Genomic DNA, 24435 nt, shown 5'->3' with positions numbered 1-24435 from the left:
GAAAAGCTGCAAGTGCGCAGCGTCAGACATGTTGATGAAACTGTACCCATGCCTAATGCATGAAAGGCACGCGCTAGAGCGCTAGCACTTTAAATCAACTGCAGAAGAGAATGACTCCCTTGGTGAAGGTGACGCAATCAAATCCGGTCTTGGCAAGTGGGGCATATTCCAGGCGTGGCTGCTGAGGGACAGGCTGCTAACTCCTTGGCTCAGCAGCACAGATAGATCGCAAAAAGTTAGTGTGTGGTATGATGCGGCAATTGAACGAAACAAAACGGAATAAGTAGGAAACGTGCGGTGGATAAAAACACGAAACATTAGGCATGTTGGCGAGACTACACACCTGGCCACTGATGGAACCGCTGCCATGCCAGAATTTGAAACGTGTCGCACAAGCAAACGATTCTGTCTGTGAAGTTGGCGCATTAAAACTCGTGCTATGCATGCAGGGCATATTCCAGATGTGGCTGATGTGCAGGAGCCTGTTAAAGATTTGGTTAAGTGGTATAGACAGACAGGAGGGAACTAGTGTGAAGTACGATGCGGGAATAAAACAAAGCAGATTAGGGGCGAAGCGTCCGATATGTAGCCGAAACTACCCCCAAGGCCACGAACGGAACTGCTGTGCAGGCAGAAGTATTATTGGGCTGGAGAAGCTAATTACTTTCTCGGTGAATATAGCGCGAAGAAATATGGACCAGGAAAAAGACAGAGAGAGAAAGAAAGGATGCATAGAAACGCAGGGAGGTTAACCAGAGGCAGTTCCGGTGGCTACCCTACACGGGCGAAAGGGTGAAGGGGGATAAAAAGAGAAAGGGAGCGGAAGGGGGAAATAGAGAGAGAGGGAGACGAGCACGAAAAACCGCGTACACTACAGAGCGGTAGGGGGCGGCGTTCTTAAAGTCTAACGTGACGCCCCGTAAACTGCAGGAACCCTAATAACGCGAGTAAGGCCTTCAGCGCCGGTGTTCTGTGGGAGCACTGACCTGGTGCACATATTTTGATGGATACGTCATTAATTTGATACACGGAATGTCGAAGAAAAACTGGGTACTATTTCGGAATAAAGGCTCGCAGCTTATCACTACATACGTTCCACTGAGACGTATTCAGTGCGATAAAGCGTCACCTTGGTTTAACAGAGAGCTAGAACGTCCTTCCAATAAAAAAAGCGTTTGTTTTGTTCAGTGAAGTTACGAAGAACAGGAAATCACTGCGAAGCATATCACTAGGTTGAAGCCGAGTACCGCGCAGCACTCTGTCACGCCAAAGATTACTACTCTACTAACACTCTCCCAGCCCTCTTATTAGGCCTTCCTAAAGCATGTTGGAGAAGCGTAAATGTGACGGACACCAGTGATATTTCTCCTAATAATTCTTAAAATGAACCTATACCACCTGAACGATGCACTTCAGTTTTTAACAATGCTTTTTCGGACAATTTTTCTTAATGTCGAGTTGATTGTGTTAAATATACGTCACATGACGATTATTCTTTGATGTCCCATATCATGTTCGAGCACTCTGAAATATTACACTTAATCGACTCGCTAAAGCTTTCTTCGTACTGTGGAACTGATAGTATCAACTCTAAATTTCTAAAACAGACTAAACATTACTCATCTTTGTTTTTGGCTAAACTCTTCCAGCAGTGGCTTGATCAAGGTATCCTTCCTTTTGATTGCAAGATTCGGAAGGTGGTTCCAGTCAGGTAACGAGCATTCTCCATTAAATTCTCGACCCATTTCGCTAACCATAATCCCTTGCAAACTGATGGAACACGTATTGTGCAGTCATATCTTCAACTTTTTGGAATCGAATTCTTTCTTTACGTCATCACAACACGGCTCAATTATCTTTGCTCACTTCTTTTGACTCACCGCTTGCACTCTATACTAGGCAAAAATTCCAGAATCATTTGCGCCTTTCTAGACTTCTCGAAGGCTTTTGATAAGGTTACTCATGCGCTACTTATGCAGAAATTTTCCACTTTAAACCTTGACCATAATGTACTTACGTGGCTTGAATACTTCCTAGTCAATCGCCGACAATATGTGTCTCTCAACGGTCATGATTCACCCTTAATTAACGTAGCATCAGGAGTTCCGCAGCGCTCTGTTTTAGGCCCATTACTTTCTTAATATACATTAACGACTTGCCCGATTGTGTGTCATCTTCAGTTCACCTATGCGCCGATGACTGTACTGTATCATGAGATTCGTGATGATAAGGACCAGGAAATTCTACATACTCATCTAAATAACGTCGCCTCATATTGTAAAAACTGGATCATGGAACTAAACCCCAAGAAATGCAACCTGATGACTGTTACAAGGCGCGACGTGTGTAAGCCTGCATTTGTGTTTAACCACATCCAGCTAGAGCAAGTTTCATGCTACCGTTATTTAGGTGTAACTATATCATCTGACTTATCCTGGAAATGTCACATCAACTCCATGATCAATAACGCAGATCGCATGTTAGGCTACTTGCGACGAAACTTTAGCACATCCCCTTCATAAATGAAACTACTATTGTATAAAACACTAATTAATAAAGGAAAAATCAGACATCCACCCGTTCGTAGCAATTGCTACAAAGGAAACCCATACGGTAAAAAACACTAGTTCGTTAAGTTGGAATACGCTACTGCTATTTGGGATCCATATAATGCTAATCTTGTTAAAAAATCTTGTTCGCTTGAAATGGTTAAGAATAACTCCACTCAGTTCATTCCCCCAAACTACGATCGTACTTCTAGCATAACTTTTATGAAAAGCAACTTGTGTCTACCATCTTCATCACTGTGCAGAAAGGCTTTTCGCTTATGCTTATTTCATAAAGTATTTCATCATCATATCCTTAGCAGTGATCTCATTCTAGCACCTACTTATCTATCATGTCGAGTTGATCACCGTCATAAAGTGAGAGGCACTTTTTGTCACACAAACAGGCTTTCATATTTATTTATTCCACATACAACGAACGACTGGAACCACCTTCCTGGTGATATCGTATCAATCGAAGACAGCGCACTTTTCCGCCGAACCTTGTTTGCTTTTTTTCAACTGTGACTAGGCTCGTGGCCACATGCGCTGTGTTTGTGCAAACGCTGTCGCGCCGTATTTCGCTGTTGTCCAGTTCAGGTGTCGCTAGGGTTATATAATTTGAATGCCATAGTATTCTTTTTATTTGATTTCTTAATGATTACGTCCACTGCACATGTCGCTTGCGTTATATAAACTAGTAGTAATCGTTGTTATTGTTTTTCGCATGTACACCAATCCCCTTTATAATGACTTGGTGCTTGAGGGTATAAATAAATAAATAAATAAATAAATAAATAAATAAATAAATAAATAAATAAATAAATGCTTTGAGTTCTGATAGTGCACGATTGTCCAACTGCTCCAGCAGACTGCAGAACACTTGTCTATGGGCACTATATTGCGGGCAGACACAGATAATATGTGCGAGCGTCTCATCGATGTTGGATGTGGCGCACGTGGGGTTGTTGGCCATTCCAATAAGGAAAGCCTATGAGTTCGTAAATGCAACGCCTAGCCACAGACGGTACAGCATGGTCTGTTCATGTAGTGGTAACTCAAGCGGTAGGGGCATCAGCATGTCCAGAGAGAACGAAAGCAAATGACACATGGCTCAAACGTTCGAGTCCTTCAGAGGCAAGGTACATTCACGGGACATCAATCGCAGCCTAGCCGCAGCATCTGTTCGCGAAAGCGGAATCAAGACAGCAAAAAGATAAATTCCAGTAGTGGCCGCTCTGGCAGGCTTTGGAATCCTTAGCACAGCAACATAGACAGATCGGAGGGAAGTTGTGTGCACTACGATGCAGGAAGGACACAGAGCAAAACAGAGGCGAGGAAAACCTGCACGTACGAAAGGTCGGAAATCATGACAAAACTGCGCCCTTGCCCACAGGAGGTAGTGCTACAGTGCCAGCAGTTTAAATAGGCTGCACAAGCTAATAACTCTGTCGGAGCAGTTGGCGCAACAAAACCCTGTCTTGACAAGTAGGGCATATTCTGTATGTAGCTGCTGTGTGGCTCGCAACTAGCTTCTTGGCTCAACAGCCCAGACAGATTGGAGGGACTAGTGTTCAGTACAATGCAGGAAGGAGACAAAATAAAAACGAATGAGACTAAAAGCTGCGGTGCATAGATGTGCAAAGCCTCGTACATGTTTGCGAAACTGCTCCCCTGCCCACAAAAGGAAGCGCTGTCCGGCCAGAAGTAGAAATACACTGCAGGAACTCATAACAGTGTTGGGGAAGTTCGCACATTAAAATCCGTGCTTGTCAAGTAGTACCTATTCCATATGTTTCCACTGTGCAGCTGGCTGTTGGGATGGAGTGGGTGTGCGGTACGATGCGGGAAGCAGACAAAACAGAACAGCATAACGCATAAGGCATAAGCATAAGGCATGTTGACGAAACTGCATCCATGCCCACTTAGGGAAGCACCGCAGTGCCACAGTTTAAATCGGCTGCAGAAGTTAACTCAGTATGTGAACTTGGCGCGAAAAATTTGGGGCTTGGCAAGTAGGGCAATTACCCATGTAACAGATTCGAGGGAACTGGTGCGCAGTAAGATTAAAAAAGGAGAGAAAGCCGAACAGAGGTCTGGAAAGGCTGAAAGTGCGAAGCGTCCTATATGATGCGAAACTGTTCCTATGGCCACTCAAGGAGCCGCTACCCAGTCAGAAGCATAATTCGGCTGCATAAGGAAATAACTGTGTCGGTGCAGTTAGCGGGAAAAAAACCTGGCCAAGTAAGGCACACTCCAGGCGTGGCCACTGCGTAGCAGGCTGCTAATCCGTAGCTCAGACGCACAGACAGGTCGGATGGAAGTGGTGTGCAGTACGATGCGGAAAGCGGGCAAAACAAAAACGAATGAGCGAAGGAAAGTGCGAAGCGTCAGACATGTTGGCGAAATTGTGCCAATGCCCACTGAAGCAACCGCTCAATCCCAGAAGTTGAAATCCGCTGCATAAGCAAATATCCTAGTCGGTCGAGCAGAATGAATGTATGAATGTGTGTTGTTTAGTGGCGCAAGGGCCACTAAACAACACACCAGAACGCCATGTCAGTGTTAGTGAGTTCGCAATGGAGTGATGAGGCCTATGAAGTTGACGTGACGTGGCTGTAGAGACGCCTCAAATAGTCGCTCTAAAGTGCGTGAAATCTAAGTGTAATAAGAATATGGCGATAACTAATGACGTGTATTATGAGCATTAATATGCATTGCGAAAAAATTATAGCTTATACAATACATGTCGGATGCGAAAATTGGCTAGGGCACTACTGCCTCACCAGAGCCCTTGAAACACAAGGGGCTGGAGGCATGTGCTATACAAAAGCGCTATTGCAACGACCTCCTGTGAGGAGAGGATGCGTTATGAATTAATTGGACTAATAACACGTAAAACAACATATTTAAGGAAATCTAGGACTGTCTTGTTATCCAAAATCAGTTCTGGACCGAGAAGCATTACAGGATAAAGAGAGATGTACAGCCGGTATGCTAGGGGAAAATGTCTTTTTCACTCAGATTCGGCTTGCCAACACTCCAGGAGGACGTGGAGGAGGGCCAGCCTCTCCCCAAATCTACCACATGTTGTAGGCTCATTTCCATTAAATAGAAAATTATGGGTGTGAAGTGTATGTCTTATTTTGAGAGGGCAAACTATGACATCTGTCCTGCGTGATCTTTTTTGTGAATGGCCAGAAACAAATCTCTGGCTTTATCACGTGAAGCTTATTATTTGCTTTCGCGTCCCACAAGCGTTGCCCGTGGCTTTGCAGTTTCTTTCGCATGAAAGAGTTCAGATCTGTGGCAGGCACAGCAATGGTAGGATTCAGAGCTTGCAATGTAATTGACGTGGCCATTTGGTCTGCTAGCACGTTACCTTCGATTCCTGTATGGTCAGGCACCCAGCATATAATAATATGTTCGTTAGATATATACGCTTCACACAGAACGGAATAGAGCTCAATAAGTACGGGATTTTGTGCTTACAGAGTGACATCAACGTCTTCACGGCGCATAGGGAGACTGTGTATATAATTGCTTTTTGGAGCTTTGGTTTCCTTATACGCTTCACAGCCGACAATAGTGCATAGGCCTCAGCCGTAAAGATACTTGTTTCCGGATGCAGTACATCGGAATCCGAGGAGGATGGACCGACAGCTGCATAAGAAACCTTGGGACTTACAAGCGGCTGTGTAAAACTCTGCAGATGAGTACATAAACTAGAGTTCTAGGAGATACTTCTTAATATGTGCCTCTGAAGCGTGTTTTGACACGTCCAGAAACGTTGTATCACGTTCGGGCAGTAGTAGAATTCTATGATCTGCTATTGCCATGGTGCTAATCGTGTTGCTGCGGTCATCACATTGTATTCCATAAGTGAAGCACTCATTTCCTTTCCTCACTAAGTTTCCTTACACGTAATGAGAAGGGTTCCCTCGCGCCTGGTCCATTGTTAAACGGGGTAGTGCATGTCATGTCATTTAGAACTATGTAGGAGGGATGTTCGCAGTTCGCATTAAAAGTCGGAAAGTATGCAAAACTGGAGTATGATCGTTGTAGACGCAGAGACTACTTATTAGCTTCTACGTAGAGGCTCGCTAGATGACTTGTCCTGAAGGCACAAGTTGCCAGGCGGATACCTAGATGGTGAATAGGGTCCAGCATCTTCAAGGCGTTTGGAGTAGCAGATTGATAAACTCTGGCTCCATAGTTTAAGCGTGTACGTATGAGGCTTTTGTAGAGGTTCATTAGACACCTCCTGTCGCTACCCCATGTTGTGTGCGACAAGATTTTAGGTAAGGTCATAGTTTTCAGCCTTTTTTTCTGAGATACTTTATGTAGCGATACGAAAGTAAGCTATGTGTCTAGTATGACGGCCAAAAATTTGTGTTCTGTACATACTGCTATGTGCTCTCCATGAAGTTCTAAATGAGGATTCGCCATGTTGCCTTTCTTTTATGTAAAAAGGAGATGATTCTTGGTTATCAAATCAGCTACTAGGCCCGCAGCGACGCTCGTCAAAAGCTTTCAGAGGAAGCGCGAGCGGCCTCAATACACGGCAATGGAGAAATCGGCGACCACTGCGCCAGTCTTGTTCGGCTTAAAAGATCTAGTGAATATTAGTTGCGAATATCATTTCGGTCGTTAAGTTTCAATAAAAATTGGCCACAACGCAAATTTTTAGGAAACCAAACTATAAAGTTTAAAAATTTGTAAGTCAGCAACAAAAAACGATATGACCATTCAATAAATTGCACATAATTGTACATTTAAAGCGGACACAAGCGAGATATAATATATATATATATATATATATATATATATATATATACTGTTCTCTGACTGTACTCTGACGAAGGCTGGTCCGCCAGCCGAAAACGTTCAGTAAATAAGTCTTCCTAAAAGTTCGTCGTCTCTTTCCTGCGTATATGCGTATACATACATACATACATACATACATACATACATACATACATACATACATACATACATACATACATACATACATACATACATACATACATACATGCTCTGAGATAAACTATTAAAATGGGAGCAGAACATTTGCAAAACCCTTGTAATCAGTTTAAGAAATTCACGCAAGATATCAATTCACATACCAAGTGTGTTCACCCTAGATGCTCTAACGGATGCGGTTTACAGAACTGTGATATCTGTTCTTAGTGCAGAGCTACGACATTGTAAACTTTGTGCATCTCACGTTTAGAGGTTACCAATTTGTGAATATTCTTCTTCAGAGATATAGGCCCTAAATTGAAATTTCACTTCCAGCAGTACCTAGAATATAACTTTTTGTCTCCAATGCCACAAAAATATAGGAAGATCCGCCCAGTCATTATTTCAGAAAAGCGTTTCTGCTATTTTCGTGCATTTGACTGGGGGGGCATCGGAGTTCAGCCCGAGCTAAAGCTTCCCAGATATAGCCTATTAGTTTTAGCCTTTCTACTTGGGATGCGAAGCTTCTCCTCACTTGCTGATCGCAAGACCTGCTAAGGGACGCTTTCATGCGCGCTTCTACGATTCGCAGCTTCACTATCTTTAAGTTATCCGAGGTGTATGAAGGGAGGCGCTTGCAAGACATAGAGCTAACATGCATGGTTTTGAGAGAAACAGAGCTCCACATATAAAAATTGTCAGTTATTTTTAGACAGAAGGTCAGGGTCAATTCTAGGGCGCTTATTCTGAGATTATCATGCCACATATAACTGCAGCAGATTGCTGGCCGCCAGAAGGGTTAGTGCGGCAAAAAAATTAAGAAGTCATTAATGTGCTTCCTCGTTGCCACTGGAACGATGTGTTGTGCGTTCTGCTCAAGATGGCATTGCGTGTTCTACTGAATATGGCGTTGCGGACGTTCACGTGGTTCAGGTGCCAAGCGTGCTGACAGGACCTGCGTCGGTCTGCATCGGATGACCCACACACACACACACACACACACACAGCGCGTGGCGACACGCAAAGCGCAACATTAAAACATGTAATCGCATGCCCTGAGCAGCAAATGCCACATATTGACACAGATTCCCACGATGCGTTGTGCATGCTCCACTTGTGCAAGTCCTTTAACACCCTGGTCTAGTCGGCAGAGCTCGCGTAGATCTGCACTAGAAATCCTAAGAAGCCGGCCTGCCTCGATATTCGAGTTGCGACTACGCTCACAGTGCTTTCCACACAGCGAGCGCATGTTGCGTGGGAGCAACAGCGCGGTGACAGCGACGATGCGGCCAAAACGGTAACTAGCAATACAGCGAAGAAAGCGTTCTCAACATGGATGGGGTCAGTCTTCTACCAGGCTGTTTTTATTCACGGCACCGCACAAAAGCGGGTAAGTTTAGCCCGCTTTCTTTCGGGAAGGCCTACCGTCGGCTCTCGTCACAATGGCGCAAGGCCTGCACAATGGGGGAACAACGCCAGCGCTGCCGGCGGATCATCTGGACACTTTCACCGACGGCGCGCAAACCGGTTGCTCGCGACTCGGTGGCCTCGATCGGCGGCGCGGCTTCTTCGGCCGCCAGAAGCGGCCCATTCGCCGACGCTGCCGCCATGAGTGCGGGCTCCCCGGATTACCCCTGCTGCTCCCGCGGCGACCTCCGCAGCTGAGCCCGTGTGTGTGTGTGTGCGCGTGTGTGTGTGTGTCTTGGACCACTGCAGGATGCCCGCGCGTCTCTTCCTCCTCGCCTGCCTGCTGTTCGCCCACGGTGAGTGCGGACCCTGGGCTGCACGACAGCTTGCCGCATGCGCATACCACGTCGTGATAACTAGTCACGCTCCGTAACAGGCGCAAACTCCAGTGTGCTGTGGAACGGACGCGTGGATGATCGCTTAACTGTTGTCGCTCAGCACTGCTCGACAGGGCACTGTCCTTCGCAAAGTGTGAACGGCAAGAAAAGAAATGTAGTAATTTTTAATGTTAGAAGGAACGTCTTATTTTTCTAGACTTTCTGCTATATTTCAAGCGATGTGGCAAAACGAAACTCGCAGTTAGTATTCCACAGGGCACCGCTGGAAACGGCGAGTCATGACCGCGCAAGCCTATTCACGGCGTCGGACCCATCCGGCAGAATCGGCGACGCAGGCCGCACAGAAGTGGGGTACACGGCGCGCCGTACTTATTGAACGAGGTTGCGCGAAGTCGTCTGCCAACCGGGCACGCCGCTAGGCCTGATGCCGTTTTGGCCCAGGAATTTTCAGTGTATGTGCTGTGACAGATTGCACAGGGAGGAGAAACGTCAGTATTTGGACTACACCTGTCATGCTTTTCGCTATATCCCGACAACTGAACCATTCAGCGAATTTTAAGTTTACACTTGATGCCGGCCGTGCTCATTTGGTTTTAAAATAGTCGACTCCTCAATCATCCTTCCTGCATCGGTGTCATTGGTTACATCGGGTATTCGTGCTAGAAGTGGTGCTCTAATCTTTTGGTTGCCTGTGCTTCAGTCGCTTCGGAACTTCAAGAAGACCTGCTGAGAGATCAATATTTATTTATTTATTCTCTTCTACTCTTCCTTAACTAGTTTCGTTCGGATCGCGTCTAATGTACACAGTGGTCCTTGTAGCATACGTGTGATAAAAGGGATTCGTGTGGATCGGTTTTAAGCATCTCTTATTTTGTGGCGCAATAGAAAGCATACCATTCGGAGTGTCTAGACACGCAGTTTCCCTTCAGAAAGCGACAAGTTTTAAAATTTTTATTTCCTGTAGCCTCCTTAAAAAATGAGTGAGGAGTAGGAATTGAATTCTGGGTATTCCGTGCCAAAAGCATGATTTGATTATGCAGCGCGCCGTAGTGGGGGCTCCGCATTAATCTCGATCACCAGGGGATCTCTAGCCCGATGCACGGGCGCTTTCGCCCTCGCCTAAATGCGGCCGCCGCGGCTGCTACTTGATGCGTCGACTTCGTGCTTAGCAGCGCAACACCACAGCCGCAAATCAACCGCGACGGGCAGCAAGCACGAGGGTTGCCCATTTTCGAATGGACCAAGTCGAGACGGTGAGAGGGAACGGGGAAGCAGCTTGTGAGGAGGGAAGTGACAGAGGTTGCCATGCCGTATAAGTGCCACAAAGTTGCGCACAATTTTTAGTCCTACCATATCGCGATTTGCTGCAAGAAAGGTGCAGTAGTTGCCTGATAGCGCTATACTGCCAGTACAGATGGAGGTACTCAAATGGTTAGAGCCTACAGCAGAATAGAACGACGACAAAAGGAAAACTCCCTTCATGGTGACACAGAAAATGCAATAGAAGAGAAAGGAGAAGAATGTGCGACCGAGCTATCGGGCATTATAAAATCCCTGGTTTATTTATTGTTATCCAGTACGAAAAGAGTAGCCGGGAAATTTGGCCGTCTCGAGAGGATCGAATCTCGACTCGAGGTTCGCTAGTCCTGCTAAATTCGGGACGGTTGACGCTCGCAACACTGACTACTGGATGCGATGGTGATGCCATGCCACTAAAAGTGAGAAACTGGCAGCTCAGAGGGTGTAGGCAGGAAGCATATTTTACTTTGTGTGAAACAATGACATCAGGACCCCAATAGCCGTCATCAGCAAGTTATTGATTACATTGTTAGTCACCTGTAATGTCACGTATTTCGTACAGCCGCCGTTTGTGTACACTGCATTTTTCTATTGGCGCTGCTGCCGAAATCCAGGACTTTTACGCCATGGTCTAGAACCCGCAGACCGCGAATGCCATAGCAACTTTCGCACCGCTCCCCACACTCGGCGTGCTACTCCGCACATTGGCATATTATGCAGTGGCGGCGCCTTCAGCCAATAAGAGATGCAGCTGTTTGGTCTAGTCCGAGCTTACAAGATGGCGTATTTCACAAAACGGTGGAATTTGGCGACGTCCAGAATAACAGTCTCGTGCTGTTGCGCGCAACGTGACAAGAGGTCAGACTTGATGCACCACTCTGTTCATCTGCACCAAGGCAGCGATATTCTTCAACACGCGCTGACTGCAAAGGGGAAAGAAATTAATCTATGTCGCGAGAAATTTAGAAGCGCATAAAATACAATATTAAGCAACGCATCAATGCATCCAACCAATATAACTATACCTGTGCGGGCTTTAGTCACTTGACGGGGCACAGTTTGCTTTACATTGATTTACCGTCAATTGACTGCATCAATCATTTTCGCGCTGCTTTTAGAGCCAACGTGATAATAGCTAACCGAAGCGGCGTAAAAGTCGAACTAGCCATCAAAGCGAGCATCCGATACAGGAGACGCTCGGTGAGTGCGCGTGTTGGCCGCAAGTCCACGTGTGCCAACCGGTTATTGTATTCATGGTCAAGTATTGCATCTTGAGTAGAACTGTGCATGTTTCCACGCTCTCTGAGCGCAGGGTTGAGGGGCGTTTGTTATTCGTGTCGCCGATGGGTAGACGAACGTGCAAGAATGTAGTCCTGACCGACGCGACCATGGTTTCGCAATCGAACTGTACGGTCAATTCCTTGTTCTCTTTTTCCTTTACTGGTGGCTTTCTTTAACAATATCGTAGCGTTTAAGAATTTTTTCGTTTTTTGTTTCAATACGTATTCGCTGAAGAAGAATGCCTTGTTTCTTAAGTTCCATTGTAGGTTAGGTACCTCAAAGAGTTGGAATTATTTACATCAAATTCTGGAAATTTTCTAGATTGCAATAGTAAAATTAGTGTCGTAGATTTTCACTTGAAGGCCGTATTTATGGGTTCATCTGTCAGTCAGAGGTATGCATATGTTGGAATAGCAATTATATGGACATTGGTGAGTTTTTGCGGTCGTCGTCAGCTTCGGCGTTGCCATGATGTTCCGTATAAAGTCCAACTGCGATAACATCAAGGCAGCACGCAGTGTGCATAGTTATTGATCAGCGCGAAAACAACGGACGACGCAGTTAGACGCACATAGGACGAGCGCTGGGGCCCTATAACGTAAAACTATTCCAATATCTTCTTTATTGCAATTTTCTGACGTGAAATTTACGTAACCGCCGACGGAAAGCATCGGATGGGGACCCACAGCTTTGTCTGAACCGCTGAATCAAATGTTCTCCTCGTTTAGAGGCGGTCACTTTTGTTCGCTTTCAAAACGAGTAGCATTGCCTTCATTCAGCGGTTTTTCGTATCTAGTTGGCTGACAAGAGGCGAGGAGCACGCTCAAGTGCCGAGCCGGCTTTGTAAAATCAGACATCCGGATGTGGAGGGAGCTGCCAGCGTAGGCAATTGGTCCGCCTTCCCTTACTTAGCTTGTGGTGGCTGGCCTAAAGTCGCGGCGGCGTCCAACGCAGAGTTACAAATGCCACTAGAACGGATCCTCAGCAAATAAAAGTTGCCAGAGCGATGTCGTATTCGTGCCAAAAGGGCTGGATAACGTTATATGGCCACGCGAAAAGCTTTACTATGCACAAATAAACCCATGCTCTCCGACAGCTGCCACTAGCCAGCGCGCAGGCGATCGCCGGCAGCCATCTTCTATTCCTTTCGGAACGGGGCAGTCTCCGGTTAATCAAAAAAAAAAAAAAATCCAGTTTTGTTCGGCATGCATCTTTAACCTGCACACGCCACTTTAACGCAATGAGTTTTCGCGGTTTTGTCACGTTGAGTGACAGACAAGTGAAGTGGGTGTAGCCTGAAATATTTTGACCAATAGTGGAAGCCTAATTGTGAAATTCAAAACATATTTAGCACCAGCGAAGAGGGACAGAAGGGAGACTACCACCACAATACACTAACTTCAACAACTTTATTTTCATGAAACAACCACCTATTTAACCCATGCACAGTGGCGCCACATCATCCAAATTTTCAGCTTTTCAAAAAAAGCCGTCCCTTATCTAACAAGTCGACCGAAGGGGCGCTAACACACGTATCACTATTCCGACAGAAAGCCTCAATAATCTCTCGCACATCTTTATCTTTGTGCTTCGCAAGAACCCCGCAGGACCCATACACCAGCGCACAGCCGCATACCTGACAATGAGTTGACAGATGACCGTATTGCTTCTGACGTTTAGACTATGTTCTCGTCTAGACTATGTTCTGGCGCTAAATATGCTTTCAGTGTCAGTTTACCAACACGCACAAAAAATTGCAATAATGGGTAAAGGCGGCGAATCAAAATTAACTATTTTTCTTTTGTTTGGTCTAGTGATGCATAATCAGTGTATACACGTCATATCAGATGTGGATTAATCGCGGTTTTCGGGATGCACGTGACAGATAGGCGAAGTTTTTGACCAATCGCGGAGGGCTCATTGAAGAACAGAAACGCTTGGAGTAGCTTTGCGTTGTAGCGCCCTGATCAGCGCTCGTCCTTCGACCTTGTTTTCGCTCTGATTAATAGGTGTGCATTCCATCCCACTCGTCCATCTTGCTGTAAGTGCGAGCGAAAGCTTGTGAGGGTGAGCCGGGAGGGATGGTGTTTCCTCGCAAGGGAGGCGACGGAGCGCGCACCGCGAACGAGTGACGATGATGATGATAGCAACATTATTGTGCCGCCGGATAAGGAGGCCCCGGCACACAGGCCTTGGGGACGGGGGCCGGAACCTCCGCGATTAGAAGCAAGCAAAGAGGTCTTGACTCTTCGCGGCTTCTTCCGCCAGGCGGATGGCGTGTTGCTGTGGAGTAGGGTCCTCGCTCCGCAGCAGGGCTTCCCAGGCTTTTGTACAATTTATGTTTGTGTAAGGCCCTGGTGAGCTAGCGCATTCCCAGATTATGTGACCGAGGGTCCCTCTCGCCCCACAGTGTTTGCACTTATAATTTTCTCTATCATGCATAACATGGTATGCCCAGACCGGGTTTACGAAGTTCCCAGCTTGCAGGCGCAGCCATGCGACTGCCTCTCTATTGTTTAGACTTTTATCCGGTGGTGGCACCAGTCTCCTGCGTAGCCGATAATTTTTGACAAACTCCGTATAATTTTGCAGACGCTCGTCCATGTTCCGGCAGTCGGGCGGTTCCACAGCTACCCGGAAGTAGAGAGCTCGGGCTAACTTGTGGGCCGCCTCGTTGCCAGGAACGGGCGTGTGTGCAGGGGTCCAAATTAGGCTAATTTTTCTATTCAGCCGTCTACTGGCCAGAACCCCTGCCGCTTCCGGCGAGATCCTACCCTTTCCAAAATTCCAGATGGCCGTTTTGCTATCGCTAATTATGAAATTTGCTTCCGTTCCCACGCAAGCGACCGCTATCGCAACTTCTTCAGCCGTTTCCGAGTTGCGGCTTCTAATAGTGGCGGCCGACACGGGGGCACCACGGCCGTCGACCACCGAGGCGACCGCCGCACCCGCCTTGCCACTTGCCGCGTCCGCGTACGCAACCGACTTGCTGTCCATCGAATCAAAGCGTTTGGTTAGTGCTTCTGCTCTCTTTTCCCTCCTCTCCGTGTTGAATATGGGATGCATGTTACGAGGGAGGTGGGGAAATCTAACGCCGCCTGCTACGTCCTCCGGCGCGAGCGCGCCGGAACCTGCTGTGCCTGCTGCGGCGTCTCGCGGACAGACGCTCGTGCGCGTGCCCGCAGCCACTTGCCACGGATCGAGTTGTCTCCCATTTCTCGTGCTCTCCGTAATCGCGTCATTGCCCTTCTCGGAACATGATTTGACAAGATCCCGACTTTTAATAATGGCGCGACATTAGCATCACCATGCCTAACAAGTGCTGTGTTCGCAACTATCGGCTGACCTAGGATGCAAGGGGCGTGTGTTGGCTTTCCTCGGGAGAATCCTCTGTTCAAAAAGTAGGTGCTCTTTACATCACAAGATCATCTCACTCCTTTTCAGGTTGTCAGGAACATAATCAGGGTTGATCCGCGAGCCTTTTATTTTTATGTTGATCGCAGAGCATCTTTTCAAGCCATCAAAGATGTTTAAAATATTAAGCTCGTACAAGTTCCCAGACATGCTTACACTTTATTACGATAAGGTCATTTTCCCTCTACATTAAAATACTGAGTGTGAACCTTTAAAAAATTAAATTATGGGGTTTTACGTGCCAAAACCACTTTCTGATTATGAGGCACGCCGTAGTGGAGGACTCCGGAAATTTCGACCACCTGGGGTTCTTTAACGTGCACCTAAATCTAAGTACACGGGCGTTTTCGCATTTCGCCTCCATCGATATGCGGCCGCCGTGGCCGGGATTCGATCCCGCGACCTCGTGCTCAGCAGCTCAACACCATAGCCACTGAGCAACCACGGCGGGTAGTGTGAATCTTGTCTTGCTAATATATAATACTGTTCCCCTGGCCTTAGAGCCATCGGCACGAAGCACAACCTGTCAAACGGCAACATTTGCTGAGGTTATACTGAAATGGTGGAAGGATGTCAACACGAAAACTTCGCGATAAGGAAAACAGCTGCGAGACCGCTATCCAGATCCAGTGTTTTCAGTAGACGATCTAAACGTCAACTTCCTCTATAATCTCCTTCAGCGGCTAGAACTGCGGAAGGAAAAAAGGATGAACTACGATATTATTATTATTATTATTATTATTATTATTATTATTATTATTATTATTATTATTATTATTATTATTATTATTATTATTATTCGGCGGCGATTACGTTGCCCAACGCTGACACTTTGTATTTCAACAGGCGGTGCCCTGAATGCGGTTCCCGTGATACCCCGGATGCCACTATCACCTTCGTCGAAGCTAACCGTCCTGCCGCTTCTGGCGGCAATCACCAACTTCGTCTGAAAACCTGGTTTCATCGGAAAACTACTTAAGCCAACGGACATCGCGGGATCCTCTGCAGTCGTCGGCGATTACGTTGCCCAACGCTGACACTTTGTATTTCAACAGGCGGTGCCCTGAAAGCGGTTCCCGTGATACCCCGGATGCCACTATCACCTTCGTCGAAGCTAACCGTCCTGCCGCTTCTGGCGGCAATCACCAACTTCGTCTGAAAACCTGGTTTCATCGGAAAACTACTTAAGCCAACGGACATCGCGGGATCCTCTGCAGTCGGCGGCGATTACGTTGCCCAACGCTGACACTTTGTATTTCAACAGGTAGCGTGTCCTTTTTGTTGCCTGCATTCTTAATTTGAAATTGCTGCCCTCTGTGTACGCTCTCTACATGTTACAATGTCTAATGATCCTACTGAATGTATTGCTTGCCACAAAGAAGTGCCTGATGATGGCAAGTTCATGACCTGTGCGAATTGTACGCTGTCGTACCACTTAGGTCAGACATGTTCCGGAATTGCACCTAGTACCTTCAATACAATGGGTCCAGCCAAAAGGGACGTGTGGGTGTGTAAAACATGCAGAGCAGCAAAAAAAAAAAAAAACGCGCTGGTGGTTCCGCCTCTCAGGTAGATGCTTCCGAGGCCGATGAAGATACAGGCGTGGTTTCACCTTTGCTTTTGGAACTGCTCGAGATAAAAAAGAGTCTAGAATGTCTACCTGAGCTTAACAAAAAGGTTGATTCATTGCTCCTCTTGAAAGCCGAAGTTGTCAGCCTAACGCAGTCATTTCGTGAACTCGAGGACTCGGTGACTTTTCTAGCAAAACAATATGATTCATTTCGTGATGACATGAAGACCGCCAAGGAACAAGCCACGTCTAGAGATGCGGAGATCAACGCCCTCCGAGCAACAGTTCAGACACAAGCTGAACAGCTAGAGCGCCTGGAGGTTGACATGAATGAGAGCGAGCAATACAGCCGCAACATGAACTTGGAAATCCATGGTCTCCCAGAAAAAGAGAATGAAAATCTGAAGGAAGTGCTTTCCGATATCGCTGAAAAACCACACCTGCAAAAATTTTCCCTGCTGGAGGTTGAGGCGATTCATCGTCTGCCGGGCAAACGTGACTCTATTCCGAGGGTCCTTGTGCGTTTCACTTCGATTGCTGCCAGAAACATTCTGTTCGATGCCCGAGGAAAGCTTCTACAACTCTGCGAAGCTAGTTCGCTTGAAAAGATATTTTTGAACGAAAACCTGACAAGACTAAACCGTGACCTATTATGGCGTGCTAGGACTAGAGCAAAGCAAATAGAGTACAAGTTTGCCTGGGTGAAGCGTGGCAAGATTTTTGTGAAAAAGAGTGAAGGATCGTCGCTTCTTCGAATAATCAGACATGCTAACTTGGACAACATTGTGTAGCTATCATGGCCAAGACGTGCTATCAGCTTCCACATTTTCAGTCGTTCCAGGACACTTTTGGTGTGAGCGTTGATAGTGATTTCACTATTGTAAATACCAACATCAGGAGCCTTCGCAAATACTGGGAAGATTCAAGCTTGTCGCTACGTCAGGAATAGGATTCGTCGATGTATTCGTGCTGACAGAAATCAATACTTCAGATGCCTGCTTGCGTACATTTTCAGTGCCAGGCTATCAAAATCGTTTTGTGATAAGGCCTCATCGTCGAGTAGGTGGAATCGCCATCTTTGTAAGTCATAAATTTGATGTTTCATCAATGGACGTGAACTTCGCGCACGCGGAATGTTTAGCGTTGAAGATAACTTGCGGCGCCCGGTGTTTAAGTTTGTTGGTTGTATATCGGCCGCCGTGCGCTAGTATCACCCGATTTCTGTTCGAACTCGAAGAAATACTGCACCTCTGGAATTCCGTGGAAGAAGTATGTTTAGTGGGCGACTTAAACATAAATACATTGTGCCCTACAATGGGTACCGTTTCCGATTACTTATCTGTCCTGTCCTCATGTGGTTTAATAAATAAAACACTTCCTACTCGTGAAGAAATGTTTAATGATCATCTAACCAGTTCATGTATAGACCACATTGTCTTACGTGCTCCTAACTACTCGTTTGCCTCCTGTGTTATATTACAGCGCTTCGCGGATCACTATCTGGTTGCTTGTCGTTCGTCTCCATCTTTTCCTTTATCAAATGCTTCACGAAACGCTGTTCCAAATAACCTCATCTATATTACAATAACGGACCATGGAGTCTTAGATAGCTTAATTAGCAATTTTAACTGGTTAGCAATAACTGAGTCTAATTCAGCGTAGAAGGTCTATAGTATCCTCTGCGACCAAATAAGGAAGTTTGAGAACAAGTCTAAACGCGTCGTAATAAAAAAGCGCCGAAGAGAATATAACTGGTTGACCCCCGACGTAATCCGTGCCATTTCATACAGAGAGATACTTTGGAGACGGTGCAAACGGGTACCAAAAAATCAAACCTTACGACTGGAGTATAAAGCCGCAAGATATAGGGTGGTCGCTCTGCTAAGGTCCACAAAGCGCCAGTACTTTTCTCAAGAATTTCGCCAGTCGTCAAGGAATGCCGCTAAAACGTGGTCATTGATAAACCACCTTCGTGGCAAAAATCCCGCAAGTACCTCCCCGCTTTCTTTCTTTCCGGGAGATTGCGTTGAAGTCGCAGATAGTCTTAATCGTTTTTTTGCACTAGCCTCAGAGAAATCATCTTCCAGTCAGGCATACCAATACACGTTGAAAGAATCAAACTCCGCGTCCGCTTTTCTAGCCAGCATTACAAAAGAACTGCGTGATATAGTCTTTAGCTTCAAGCGGAATAAACCTCCTGGTATTGACGGCTTGTCAGCAAATTTGCTCCAAAGAAACTTCGAGGCATTGTCTGATGTGCTGATCTTCATGCTAAATGGTTTTCTACGCACTGCGTTTTTCCCGGATGAACTTAAAACTGCATTAGTTAAACCGCTATTTAAAGGAGGACAAAAAGACATGAAAAACTATCGACCCATCTCGATCTTGCCTATACTTTCCCACATAATCGAGAAATTTCTTTTGAGATCTATGTCATCCTTTGTTGAAAAATTTTCCATTTTGTCAACCCGCCAGTTTGGTGTCGTTCCTGGTCGTGGTACTGTAGCTCTTCTGGAAGAGTTCTCCGATTAACTTTTTTCAGCTTTCGATCAAAATATGTTTAGTGTTGCTTTAATTTTAGAGATTTCTAAAGCTTTTAAAACAGTTCATCACGGTATTTCATTAGAAAAACTAATCCATAGGCTTCAGAGGTCCGTTTTTTGATGTGCTCAAGAATTACCTTTCCGGTCGTTCACAAGTGGTTGTTTTAGACGGGATGACAAATGTAAGTAGTCAACTTCCAATGAAGGCCGGGGTTCCACAGGGCTCCATATTATCACCTCTTCTGTTCACTTTGTTCGTTAATGACTTATCTCGCGTTATTTCCAAAGGTCTATTATTTCAATATGCCGACGACACTGTTTTGCTTTCCAAGCACTTTTCTTACAACATGGCCATTACTAATCTCCAGAATAATATACACAAAACAATGACTTGGTTCACTAATACCTGCTTGGAGGTTAACCCAATTAAAACGAAACTCGTTTGCTTCAGACCACACTAAAACTAACAGCTATAGATGCGCCCCCGTTTTTCTACATGTTCACGGCTGTTATCCCTGTCGGTTCGTGCCTGTCGCCTATGTGAATTCGGTAAAATACTTGGGAGTCTTCTTCGACAGTGATGTCTTGGCACAGCCAGCTATCGCATGTTTGTGGTAAGCTTCGGAGCGCGGCCTGGTTGTTTTTCCATATAAAATCCATTGTTCCTTTTCACATAAAAAAAATATTGCGCATGCTCTGGTGTACAGCATTCTCAGATATGCGATTACTGTTTTTGCTTTTTGCTCAGCCAGATGACAAAACAGAGTTGACACTTTATTAAGAAACATACTAAGAAACATAGCATATAACGCCCCCTTCTCTGTGTCTGATAATATTTTCACAGCCCTTGGTCTTCCACGCTTTCGAACACTCTTTCAACAGACTGTAGTGGTACAACATTTCTGGGACAGCAATTTCAAAACACGTCATACAGCCTCCCGAAGCCTGCGTAGTTCCATTCGTTTTAAGGTGCCACGCTCCTCAACAAGGCATGGGGAAGCCAGGCGCTGTGTTTATGTTCCCCAAATTTTTATTGACTTACCAGAGGAAATGTTTTCCGCAACATCAAAAAAGTGCTAAAAATCATGGTTCACTCATTGTAACACGGTTCCTATATGCCTGAAAAATGTTCATGATCAGGCACGAATTGTTAAAATACTGTTCCTTGCTTTTTATTTTTCATTTCTTGTTGATGTTACTTTTCGTAACTTTTTGCACCTTGGTCACTATTGATTTCATGTTAGTATTGTATCGATATATTGTGTTTATATTATGTTCATATTTTATGTTTTACTGCACGTCCGTCTGCCGACTTTGCCGGGCCAAGTCCCTCAAGCCACTAGAAGCTTTGACAGGCCCGTTTCATTGCCCTGTATACGTTATGTGCAATAAAAGATTTATTATTATTATTATTATTATTATTATTATTCGCCTTTGGAGTTTATCGGTTTTCTTCTTGACGGTTGGTTGTGATAAGCCGATTGTGCGACGGTCATGTGACAGAGTGCCCTTTATAAATTAGAGCCCCGTTCTTCCGAATAAACAGTTCGCAGTCCAGCCTCTTTCCTGTCTTCTCGTATGTTCCCTATGTGCGTCTTCTTTTTTGGCTGGTTTTTTTCTTAATATACCTTATACCTTCGTATAGGCGTCAAATAATTTGCTATCGAAATCAATTAATCGGTTTTAGGATGAAACTGACTTTTTTATTCATGTATCAGTAACGGTTTGTGTAATAATAATAAAGTGTTAGTATGTTAAAAGACGTGTTTTTTGCCGCAATTGAACACACACAAAAGGAAGACACATAAAGACAACACGGGCGGTTGTCTTTATGTGTCTTTCTTTTGTGTGTGTTCAATTGCGGCAACAAACATGTCTTTTAGCTACCACCAACTAGGCCAACAAGCAGTTCTGTTGCAACATATTCCTTAGTATGTTAATTTTGATCAATAATTTCACTGCTAAAATTTTCAATACGTTTATATTGCTCTCTAGAAGTATTGTTATTCGATTACCTGTGCCATATTTGTTTATATGTAGTGTTAGTAAAGATATCTTGAATTTTGTAGGTATATTAGATTTCTGCAATTAGAACTTCAATGTATGGGTTTTGAAGGGGGTTCCCTGGATATAGGAAGACAATGTGAAATTTCGACTTCACTACGTCGTCTCACTTGACAACACCGTTCGAAATGAAAACGTGGTGAACGGAGTGTGCTCAGACAGCACCTGACCGGAGGGGTCCTTACGAACGAAGGTAGGCTGCGAGCGACTAGGCATTGCGGAGCCCTGGTTTAATTTATAATCGGTTGAAAGGCTACATTAGTATTCCGCCATTCCATAACCGCCTGCAGAGGCCTTTCTTCGGAGAAGCAAGGCCTTTGGGATCACGGCTTTGTACATCGCCGCAGTAGCAAGGAGCAACACAGCGCTGTTGCGGTTCCTGAAATCAACCAGAAAGTATGCGTTCCCAGATTGCTTGAACTTCTTCCTACCCATTTTTTCCCAGTGTAGGGTATCGCTGCCTTTCTCCTTCGCGCACGTATAAGCGGAGTCGGAAGACAGCTTGTGCTGGTTTGTTTTTCAAGGAATGGCTGTCCCTAGCGGAAAATTCATGACGCTCACCAGTTTATTGGCAGTTACCACACCGCAGGGCCATATGCACTATCCCGGACCAGGACGAATTTTTCAACTGCGAAGCTTTCTTTTTGAGAAATACGTATGGACTTCCTTTGTAGGTTCGCGCTACAGTAAGGTGTGCGGATGACACTTTTCCTCTTTCATGAACCCTTCTCCACCTTACGGACTTCCGAACAACTGATCTCTTTCAAGGGGCTTCAAAAGCAGCACGTAGTTTAAAAACTGCCAACAACTCTCTTCGAGAAGCCTTATTATTCAGGCCAGCAGAAATGAAAACAAGCCAAAAAGCAAACTTACATGAGAGTATCTCCTTTTAATGTTTATGCTGCATCAAATAATTAGACTTCTTGAAGAGAGTTGCTGGCAGTGCTTATGTACTCCGTACTTCTTCCATAGCCCGGACGTGTGCATCACGGCATCTCGACGACGACGTGTGCGGGACTACTACATGACGACTACATGACGACGATGGAATGATGACGGCTTGATTAGGACGGCGTGATGAGGACGGTATAATGACCTGTTGCAGTGAGATGATCACGATGGCATGACAACGAATCACAGCCGAATGAAGTGTATAAAATGACAGAATAACAGTGATGGAATGTTGACGACGGCGCGTTCGTTTTGGAGCCCACCTCCCTGCTTACGTGCATCACCATGTCGTAGCTGGCTACCCCGGTTTACGCAATATTGGGCCCCGGTTGGCACTATACACGGTACCGGCCAATCGTACAAAACAGCACGTCCATACAAGTATCAGGTATATCAACCGAAATACCGACTGGCCCGCGGCAGTCGCGCGAAACTCGTGAACGTAGGAAAAAAAGCTTTGTTTTGAAGATAGGTGCTGGAAAACCTCAGAACGCCATAAATAATTCACTATGCTAGTAACATCTTGGTGAGGGCTAGTTGGTTCATCTTTAGTACTACTCACAAACAGCACGACTGCTATGGAAAGAAGAATGATGGGTGTAACGTTAAGGGATAAGAAAAGAGCAGATTGGATGAGGGAACAAACGCGAGTTAATGACATCCTAGTTTAAATGAAGGAAAAGAAATGGGCAGGACATGTAATGAGGAGAGAAGATAACCGATGGTCATTAAGGATTATGGCCTGGATTCCAAGAGAAGGAAAGCGTAGCATGGGGCGGCAGAAAGTTAGGTGGGCGGATGAGATTAAGAAGTTTACAGGTACAACATGGCCACAATTAGCACATGACCCTGGTAGTTGGAGAAGTATGTGGAAAGCCTTTGCCCTGCATTGGGCGTAACCAGGATGATGATGATAATGATGATGATGATTAGCCATTGCATTTTTGTTTGCTTTGGAGGGTAGGAGCAATTGCTGCTGATAATATTTGTTGTTCATGGACGAACACAAAAAATGCCGACCACCGCGAGGCTAACAGCTGCACTGTAAAAAACAGATAAAAAACAAAACCGGAATAACAAAACATGCTTGGTCTCTATAGGCTGTAGTATGTACAAACAAACAAACAAACAAACAAACAAACAAACAAACAAACAAACAGGTGCATAATGAGCAGTGATCCAGCAGCAACATGAAATTGAGAGAGAGCACATATACGTAGAGAGAGAGAAATTATGAGAAACTAAGAAAGGAACACAGCTAGAACGAAGGCTGAAGAGAAGGTGCGAAGCTCGGAACAGAAAGACGTTTTGAAAGATATCAAGAGGGAGAAAATGCCAGTTATGCGACTATAATTTGAACATTGTGCAGAGGCGAGTGTTTTCTGAAAGAGGCAGAATCTTGGAGGGGTCTATGTTTCCTGGCAGTCTTCTGGCGGAACCCGCAGTGAAAAAGGAGCTAGTAGATCCGTGTATGTCATAATTCATTAATAATGTAAAAAAAATCAACGACGATTACGATTCTCCCTAATGCAAAATTTGAGCGCAGCTCTAGATGTGTTCTCATTTCACGTGTCAATATTTTATATTATGATTACAAGGCTTATATTAGGAAGAGAATGCTGCGAGTGGCGCGTTTTGTTTCCGCACAGACGACGCACGCTACGCTGGCGCCATATCGGAGCAATCGTAGCCACCCAGCCCATCTTGCGCGACACTACGCTTTTCTTCTCACCCTTTCGCTCCACCAGCGACGAGAGCGGGCCTTCGTCGCTGCGAAATCGTGCCACCAATGTCAGCGGTGACAACAGCCAAGGGAGCGTCACATCGAGCCTTATTCGCAGCCGCTCGCCATCGCCCCGTGCAGGAGCAGTGATACACGTCACACACGCTGGTACCGCGGCCTGACCTCAGCAGCTGACGCCACGGACAAGCGTAGCCCTCCCCACCTCAAGCCAGCCTGGCCCCCTCTCGGCAGCGCAGGTGAGATCGCCCACACGGCG

At 45.6% G+C, this 24435-nt stretch overlaps 1 protein-coding gene and 1 long non-coding RNA gene across 3 annotated transcripts in view; one reads left to right on the top strand and one right to left on the bottom strand.

The window, feature by feature from the left end:
* The window catches only part of LOC142580132 (uncharacterized), a 76798-nt gene that overhangs the window by 29710 nt on the left and 22653 nt on the right, over nucleotides 1–24435 (bottom strand). The gene's annotated exons all lie outside the window — the stretch shown is intronic.
* Nucleotides 9068–24435, top strand: part of LOC142580131 (uncharacterized) — a 462133-nt gene continuing 446765 nt past the window's right edge. Inside the window, exon 1 of one of the 2 annotated variants that reach the window (XM_075690951.1) lies at nucleotides 9068–9271. In XM_075690951.1, the coding sequence (XP_075547066.1) occupies nucleotides 9226–9271 (46 nt within the window). In that variant the 5' untranslated portion in view covers nucleotides 9068–9225. The remainder of the gene's footprint in view (nucleotides 9272–24435) is intronic. The other variant, XM_075690952.1, reaches the window with a different exon arrangement.

Source organism: Dermacentor variabilis, chromosome 4 (assembly GCF_050947875.1).
Source record: "Dermacentor variabilis isolate Ectoservices chromosome 4, ASM5094787v1, whole genome shotgun sequence".
Taxonomy (NCBI): Eukaryota; Metazoa; Arthropoda; class Arachnida; order Ixodida; family Ixodidae; genus Dermacentor; species Dermacentor variabilis.
The sequence above is the reverse complement of the archived record's forward strand: the minus strand, read 5'-3'. Positions and strand labels throughout refer to the sequence as shown.